Source organism: Raphanus sativus, chromosome 3, assembly GCF_000801105.2.
Source record: "Raphanus sativus cultivar WK10039 chromosome 3, ASM80110v3, whole genome shotgun sequence".
Taxonomy (NCBI): domain Eukaryota; kingdom Viridiplantae; phylum Streptophyta; class Magnoliopsida; order Brassicales; family Brassicaceae; genus Raphanus; species Raphanus sativus.
This window is the reverse complement of record NC_079513.1, coordinates 5,893,873-5,902,444: the sequence shown is the minus strand read 5'-3', so window position 1 is coordinate 5,902,444 and position 8,572 is coordinate 5,893,873. Positions and strand designations below refer to the sequence as shown.

The 8,572-nt window shown below is 37.9% G+C and overlaps 2 protein-coding genes and 1 pseudogene across 2 annotated transcripts; 2 read left to right on the top strand and 1 right to left on the bottom strand.

The window, feature by feature from the left end:
- LOC130509918 (mitogen-activated protein kinase kinase kinase 1-like) overlaps positions 1–2,273 on the top strand; it is a 3,899-nt pseudogene extending 1,626 nt beyond the window's left edge.
- Positions 2,274–4,577: 2,304 nt separating this feature from the next.
- On the top strand, positions 4,578–6,349 carry LOC108847959 (uncharacterized). The gene is made up of 2 exons (XM_018621342.2): positions 4,578–4,681; positions 5,195–6,349. Exon 2 carries the CDS (start codon positions 5,195–5,197, stop codon positions 6,023–6,025), a length of 831 nt encoding a protein of 276 aa, XP_018476844.1. The 5' UTR covers positions 4,578–4,681; the 3' UTR covers positions 6,026–6,349.
- A 152-nt stretch (positions 6,350–6,501) lies between these two features.
- Positions 6,502–8,254, bottom strand: LOC108845032 (BTB/POZ domain-containing protein At4g08455). Its single transcript, XM_057006187.1, has 2 exons — positions 7,828–8,254; positions 6,502–7,159 (listed from the first exon to the last, which is right to left on the bottom strand). The coding sequence occupies exons 1-2, from the start codon at positions 8,158–8,160 to the stop codon at positions 6,689–6,691; spliced, it is 804 nt and encodes a 267-aa protein (XP_056862167.1). The 5' UTR covers positions 8,161–8,254; the 3' UTR covers positions 6,502–6,688.
- Positions 8,255–8,572: the final 318 nt, after the last annotated feature.

Here is an 8,572-nt window from a genome sequence, read left to right as displayed (position 1 = left end):
TGATGACAAGGGAGAGGAAGTGGTAACGCAGGATAGGCTTCTGGAGTCTGCCGAACAGCTGATAGAGTCATGCTCATTCACTACAAACGAGGGTGGTGACTCCCCTGTACAAGTATCTAATATCTCCCCGTTTAATTCTTCTGGATCTGTACTCACTCACCTCTTGCTGAAGGGTCAACTTCTTGGGCGAGGATCATTTGGCTCAGTGTATGAAGGCATTTCAGGTACGTCTTACTGATTGCTACTGATGTTGTATTTGAAGTCACATTCTTTAGTTGGGAAGAATACTAGTGATGGTGATACTTTTTGATTGATAGGGATGGGGGACTTCTTTGCTGTCAAGGAGGTTTCACTTCTTGAACAGGAAGTGAGGCACAGGAGTGCATACAACAACTAGAAAGGGTGAGATATTATATATAGCTTATATACTATTATATAGCATTGTCACATTGGTTGATCTGTTGAATTGTTGGTTGCTTATTCTCCTTGCTTTTGACTCATTTCTAATAGGAGATTGCATTACTTAGTCGGCTTCAGCATCAGAATATAGTAAGATATCGTGGCAGCCAAGGTGTATGTTCACTTGCAGCTGCCTGAGAAATTTTTCTTTGCTCAATTAGTAACGCCCTTTTGGGGTGTTGCAGGGATGGGTCGAACTTGTACATCTTTCTTGGAGCTTGTATCCCAAGGTTCACTTCTAAAAACTTACCAGAGATACCAGCTTCCGGACTCTGTAGTGTCCACCTACACCAGGCAGATCCTTGACGGCTTGAAATATCTCCACGGAGAAGGTTTCATCCACCGGTAAGACTAGTAGAAACCTTTCTTGTCTATATTTTCTAAGCCTATGGTTTCCCTTACTCTTCTCATCTTATACGAGAAAAGGGACATCAAATTGTGCAAATATATTGGTGGACACAAGCGGAGCTGTTAAGCTTGCAGACTTTGGATTGGGCAAAGGTTTTCTTCCATTTATTGATATCTATAGGTTTTACTCTCAAATAGTGTCATTTTCTTACTTTGGATTGTGTCATTTAGGTTTCAAAATTAAAACGACATAAAGTCCAGCAAGGGGACTCCATTCTGGATGGCTCCAGAGGTATTGTTTTGGCATATTATACACATTTCCTTTCTATTCTTTTTTGATTATGTGAATACAATAATACACAAACATATTACTCTCCAACAAAATTGTTGGATCTCGAACTATTACTTTAACTCGTTACTGATTTGTGATTGTTCGCTCAGACTTATTTGGCCCATACGTAACAGATATGTGGATTCATTTCACTTTCACAGTATTTAAGGCTATGCTTTTATGGTTGATTCTAAATGGAACGCTACAATTTTGTTAAAGGTTATTAACCCGAAGCGTACTGACGGGTATGGAAGTTCAGCTGATATATGGAGCCTTGGGTGTACAGTTCTGGAACTGCTGACTCAGAAGATCCCCTACTGCGATCTAGAAAACCCAGTAAGTAGTCAAGATCTAGAAGTGTTACTGTTTTATTAGATCTTTCATTTTCAAGGTTATGGTCTAGCTATTTATGAGTTTTCCCCAGAAAAATAAGAGTTGACGTCAGATTTTGTGCAAACACGCAGTATCAAGCCCTGTATAGGATCGGAAAGGGTGAGCTTCCGGACATACCTGATACATTATCTCTGGACGCTAGAGATTTCATTATTAGATGTCTCAGAGTGAACCCTGATGAGCGGCCAACTGCAGCTGAGCTACTTAACCACCCATTTGTGAAACGGCCCTTAGCATCCTCAGGCTCGGGAATCAAGATCTTCGCTTCTCCATAGACGAGGCTAGCTTAGTAGAATGTCTACATTGGTGAAACTCTTGGTTCTTTTTCTCAAGAATATATCTGAATCAAGAGCTGTAACAGATTCTAACATTTATGTCCTAATGTATGTGAGCAGGCGTAAGTAGAAGATTTGTGAGAGATGGATAAGACCCCAAGAAACTAAAAACAATTGGGAAAACTTGGAGTATGATTCTTCAACACAAGTCTCTGGTTCGGTTGGGCAGTAAGAGCTAAACTGCTTGGAGACATATCCTTTAGGTTGTTTCTGGCTGATTCATTGGTTATTTGTTGTTTAAGTTGTGTTAGGCTTTGATTCTAAAACTGAACAGCCATATTCTTCTAGGAAAAGGATAAATTAGAGAGTGACTTTGGGGTTTTGAGTGTATATGTTTTGTTAAGTTATAGTGTATGTATCTCATATGTAATGTGATGTAATGTATGTATAATTGGGGTTTGCTAGTCCTTTTGTGTTCGTATCTCTGCACATTTCTTGTACCGTTGGGTTCTTTGCTCTAACTATCGTATGAGACCCCTTCACGTATGGTCTTTTTTCTTGTAGATTTTTGGTCAAAGCCACATTTATTGAAGTCTATGATTCAACTTGAATCGTACATTTTTGCCTTGTTGAATGAATGCGGTCAATAGACTTTTCTTATCAATGAAATTCTTACTCCGGACAGTTTCGGAGACCAAAACAGATTTACATGTCGATTAAATCTTCAAACCCATTGGATTAACTCTTTTTCTTTTCTTGGCTGACCACGCAATGTTTCTACCTCATATACTACAATTTATCTTAACAACACCTGAGAATATTCACTAGGTAAAAACATACTCAGAGAGCTCTACAACTCGAAGCTAAACATCTCTTAAACCATCTAATTAGATTTCATGATACAGACACATTTAGTAACCTAATGAAACAAGCCTAAAACTGAGAGTACAAATTATACCAAGCTGTTGCTCCTTAAGATCGGGGTGATAAACTTGATCCGACAGCATCTTCACCTTAGACGCGTTGGCGGAATAGTTCTTCGGACTAATTCTTTAGTTTTCTTCAAACCAGCGTTTTTTACCCTACCATCCTTTATTTTCTTACTAGTATTATGACCCCTGCTCTAGAGGAGCACAATATATTTATCAATATAAAATATTAATACAAAGAGAAATTATGGTATAAATATACCTGTTTTTTAAATATAAGTATATGTATTATTTATCATGATTTCTTAAAATATTTATAGATTTATAGAAAGTATAAATATTATGTTAAGTGTGATTAAATAGACAGAGATATTATAAAATTAAAAGCATACACATTTTTAAATAAGCATATATGAACAAATACTTTGTTATCATCATTATTAAGAATTTTTTTTTTTTTTTTGGCATCCATCATTATTAAGAATTAAACGCATTAATCAAGCAAAATTCACAGTAAAATCAACAAATAACGCATATATTTTAAAAAGAAACAAAACTCATATAGTACTAACAGTTTTCTTATTTTTTGTTTTCATTGTTTTACTTGACTTGATATTATTTATCTTATGAAAATTTTCAACAAATATCAATGTTGAAAGGAAATTTGACTAAGTAGAGGATTTCATAATAAAAAATAGCATATACAAATGCTTGATGTAAAAATCCACAAAATAAACCAAAATGCAATAATGAATATTAAGAGATTAAAAAACTTAAAAAACGATAATTTATCTAGTTGTTAAATTAGATTTTCTCTCATCTCTCTCTAAAAGAGACTAAGATTGTCTTTGAAGTTTTGGTGGTAGGTGATGTTTTCCCTCGCTGGTCACCTTCTGATCTCTTATCTTTTGTTTTTTTTGTTCAATCTTGTATAGTTTTTTCGATCAATTGTATATAGTTCCGATTTGTTTCGGTTTCAATTCTGACTTATTCGGTTGTCTCCTCTCTGTTTTTCAATCACCTTTCATGTCGAAAGCTATAAACCTGGAGTGAGCTAGTTCGGATCTGAACTGATTGTTGGTGATTCTTGATCTTTGTAACTTGAATGTGCAATTCGTCGTTCAGGTTGTATTGAAAAATTTTCGAGCTAAAGTTTCTTCGAGTTGGAATCTTCAAGCGACCCGGGTAGATTAGTTTCGAAAATGAAGAATTAGGGTTTCTTCGCCGTGTTATGGTGGTCCTCTGACGAGTCTCCGGCCTAAACTCCTGCTCTTTTCTTTTTTTTCTAAACTATTTGAAATGAAGGTTTTATCCTCTTCTTCGGTGATCAACAAAGGTGACCACACTTTGCTCAAGTTAATCTATTGGAGTCGTTGTTTTCCGACAATAAATCCTTGAAATTTTCCTAAGCATTGTCGTTTCAGTGAACTTTTGATCGAACATTTTAGGTGGGAAAAATTGGAGTATACGTACATGACGGTAGATGATCATTTATCTAATATCTAGCTTTGGATTTGATTATTTCAAATCTTGTTTAAATCTTCTATTGGCCTTTGTGGTTTTTAATATATGAAAAAGTTGCAAAAAAAAACATATTTTAAAATAAAGTTTAAAATAATAATATTAATTAAATTACAGACTTATCTTAAAATCATATAAAAATAAAAGAAATTAACAAATTCACTTTCTCAAATAATAATATGCAGTAAAATAAAATTATCATTAGAAGTATTAGGCCTAGTGGCCCAGAGGAAATTGAAATGGGCCTACACAGAATAAACGCCGAAAAGTTTGGCCTTATAAAAGAACTAAAACCTCTCGGCGTTAGATTATCATAATAATATCACCACCGTAGAGACCGCCGCTTAGGGCGTCTCCTCCTCCGCAATCCCAGTAAACCAAAACAACCCTTCTTCCGCCGGAATCCGTCGCTCCCGATTGTCTGGGTACGCTCGATCTCTAAGCAATTTGATCTCTTTTGTGCTTTCTTTCTGTTTTTTTTTCTGAATCCGAAACGGTTACTCTTCTCCTCGATCTTTGCCCTGAGTTTTAGTGTATTGGTTATTATTCTGGTTACACATTACTTTCTCGTTCGCTCTGTGTTTCATTAAATATGATTGTAGTTGTTTCGGGGAGAACCTCTGAAAGTTGTGGGTTTTTCTCCCGCTGATAAAGCTCTGGCTGGCATAATCAGATGGGTTGGGTTTTGACACTTCGCTTATCGAAAATTCATATAGAATACTTACCTTGTTGTGGTTGGTATATCTCTTTTTAAAGGTCTTTCTGAGTCGAAAGATGTGAACCTCTTAGATTGTCTTCTTTCCTTTTGTGAGAGTTTCAGAAACAAACTGTACTATTTTAACTTTCTATAGAATTGTTGATTTCTTTTGAAGAGTTTTTTGTAGTGTTTTCTCAATTTTTTTATCTTCATACACCTGATAATATCTTTATTCAAACAGATGGGGAGAGTTAATGTAGATGGTCTCCGCTATCGATCTGGGGAAAGACCAAACGCTCTTAAGAATATTAAAAAGACTATTAGCAAAGAAAAGCCACATAAGAAGAAGAAGAAGTCACTGAAAGGAAAAGCTTGGAAGGGTGTAACATGCCCTGTCTGTCTTGAGTTCCCTCATCACTCGGTTCTCCTCCTTTGCTCTTCTTACTACAAAGGTTGCCGTCCTTACATGTGCGCCACTGGAAACCGGTTCTCAAACTGTCTAGAGCAGTACAAAAAAGCCTATGCCAAGGAGGAGAAGAGCGGTAAACCTGCGGAGCTCTTGTGCCCGCTCTGTCGGGGTCAGGTGAAAGGTTGGACTGTGGTGAAAGATGCTCGAAAGTATCTGAACTCGAGGAAAAGGGGTTGCATGAACGACAGCTGTTTGTTTTCCGGAAGCTATAGGCAGCTCAAGAAACATGTTAAGGAGGTTCACCCGAGAGCTAAACCGAGAGCGATTGATCCTGTGATGGAGGAGAAGTGGAAGAAGCTTGAAGTTGAGAGGGAGAGGAGTGATGTAATCAGCACGCTCATGTCGTCAACACCCGGTGCTATGGTTTTTGGAGACTATGTTATTGAGCCTTACAACGGTGAATCTGATTCTTATGATGATGACCTTGAGTCGGATGATTCTATGGATGATGATGGGTACTTGGATCTGGGATCGCTAGGAGCATTTGGCATAAGCAGCCGTCTGCAACCGCTTTCTGCTACAGCCAACAGGACAAGCGGATTTCGCAATTACAGGATGATCAACCACCGATACCAAAGAAGAGGTGGGAGAGGAAGGCGGTAAATGGAAGATTTTATGATTTGATGTCTGACCCAAAAATAAAAGTTTTGAGCTCTGTGAAGTCTTGAAGGGGAAGGACAAATGGGGAACATAACATAGGGTTGGTGTTTTTTGTTAGCGGTTTTGGGTTCGAGGTTTGAAGAATGAGAGTAGTGTTGTTCCCTCCACCTTTGATTTTAAAGAGTCTTTTTCATATGATTGCTTTCATTTTTTCAATAACCCTTAGTTGTTTGCGTCTTTAGCACTTTCTTTTTCTTTACAATTGGATTTAAAAATATCATACTTTGGGGAGAATACATTTAACCCAACAAAATAATTTGATGAGAATCTATCTTCCGGCAATGTGTTACATGAGCTACAGATCGTTTGAAGAATGATACTTTATACTTAGGGATGTATGATATTATGAGCTGTAAGATAAGCTGACAAGATCATGCATGAACAACCCAACCCTAATTTAAGCCACGTCTCAAAGATAAAAAACAACATTTTTTTAATAAAGACCAGGATCAGGGACAAGAGATGAAGTGAAATAAAGATGCTTCCTGCAACAATTTTGAGTGTTTAATACAGCAATTTTCTAGTGCTTCACAGGACAGTGTTCGGCTGACCTGACTCATGCTATACCTAACAGAAAGAATAAAAGGAAACTAGAACAACTTCTTGTTAACATGTTTTGCTTGTGCTAGTTCCTCCGGCAGCTGTGTTAACCTGTTTGGAGAGATAAGCTTCATAGATTTCAACGACAAGACGAGGCTCCTTTTCCACAAGCTCCATGTATTCCTCTCTTTTGGTAACATTCTCCATGTTTTCTATGATCTGTAACAACGCAGCGTCACGCACGTGTTTCGCGTTGTGCTGGTGGGCGAAGGCATAGGTCATGAGAGAGTTGTCCGGATTGAGCTTGGTTACCAAAAACTTCTCGCAGTAACTCTTGAGATGTTTCACTTGGTATTTCTCTGACATGACCAAAAGATCACACGCCATTTGCTCATCGAGGCATGCTTCAGCCGTGTAGAGATAATAGACGAATGTTCGAAGCGTGTCGTAAGATATGTCGCTTATCTTGATTGTTCCGCTACGGCTCTCTTCCATCTCGTTCTCTAGCATTGCTTTGAAGACTGGGGAACGACTCACCTGGCAGCAAGCAATATTCACCGTTTTTTTTAGTACGAAAGTCTACAACTATCAAAGGGTATCTTGCAAAATACTAACAGTTCTCATTGTATACATGTGAAAGACCATTAGACAATCAAACCCAAAAAGAACACACAAGCCAAGATTCCAGTTTCTTTTGTCATGTTTTCTTTTTTATAATTCAGGGGTTGCCCGTTTCGCGGCTCATTCTCACGCAGCGGTCCGCTTCACTTGGGAGGGCTTTACCTGGGCTGGATCGAATCCAGTATCGCTTTGGTGTCCAGAAGAGACAGGATAGTTTCCGCATGGGGTAATCGAACCCGGGTGGTGGTTGCCACCACAGGCCCGTCCGGACTCTTTTGTCATGTTTTCGTGGAAAGACAGTTTAGAATCCGACAAAAGGGCATAAAATCAGCAAGAAGATAGGTAAGAAATGAGAAAGACATAAAAGAGATCTAACACAGTTACTGCCAATAGCAAAAGACTACTAACTTAACACTATATCATACGATTGCAACTTCTACTTCTTCCTGAAACTCATGGTTAAGACTTAAGAGTTAAATAAATTCATATCTGAACTTCAAACAGAAAAAAAAACAGACAAAACTTCAAATGATTATGAAACTAATCTACCAAAAAAAAGAAAAAAGGAAGTTGAGAGAACAAACCAGAACGGCTTTATGAGCGGGAACAGGAGGTGAAACGGCGGAGTCATCGGAGGCGATGAGAACAAGATCAGTGAAGGACCTGGAGGAGCTGTTACCGTGGTCGAGAGAAGATGACAAGCGAAGGAAAGTGACTTTGGCTTTAAGGTCTTCGATCTCGCGTTTCAGCTCCTCCTCTGTCTCGCCCGCCTCTACGTAGCATTCCTTGCAGGTGCCTGCGTCGCGAGAGTGGTACTCTTCCCGACACGAGATGCAGCGCATCGCAGTGTCGGAATCGGATTCGGATCCGCTCTCGCTGCTCTCGGATTGGATGACGCATCGGTGGGCTCTCCTCATCTTTCTTTACACGACGGCGATTTTGCTCTTTCTTCGGGTTTTAGTCTTCTTTTTTTTGTCTTTCTGAGTTGGAAAACCATTCAATTAAACGAAAACCACTTGTTGAGTTTCTTAACGTATTTTTAATATTGAATAATTTAAACAATTTTTTTTTTTTAAACATTGGAAGTTATTGGTTGGGATGCAATTATAAAACACGAGATGCAATGTCCGCGCTACGCGCGGAAAATGTTCGATGTTTAGTGGTTTATGATGAAAAAATGGTGAAAATATAATTTTTGGTCAATTTATCTAATTTTTTATGGATGAGTCAAGAAAAAATACTAATTTTACATGGAAAGTTTTTTGTATCCATAAGTAATTATATATTATTTAAAATTTATTTAAAGCTTTTTTTCATTTTTGAACAATA

Excerpts from the sequence above, each read along its gene's own strand:
- LOC108847959 (XM_018621342.2), top strand. The coding sequence starts at position 5,195 with ATGGGGAGAGTTAATGTAGATGGTCTCCGCTATCGATCTGGGGAAAGA.
- LOC108845032 (XM_057006187.1), bottom strand. The coding sequence starts at position 8,160 with ATGAGGAGAGCCCACCGATGCGTCATCCAATCCGAGAGCAGCGAGAGC. Across the intron at positions 7,160-7,827 it reads CCGCTCATAAAGCCGTTCTG|GTGAGTCGTTCCCCAGTCTT; the intron begins GTTTGTTCTCTC and ends GCTTGCTGCCAG.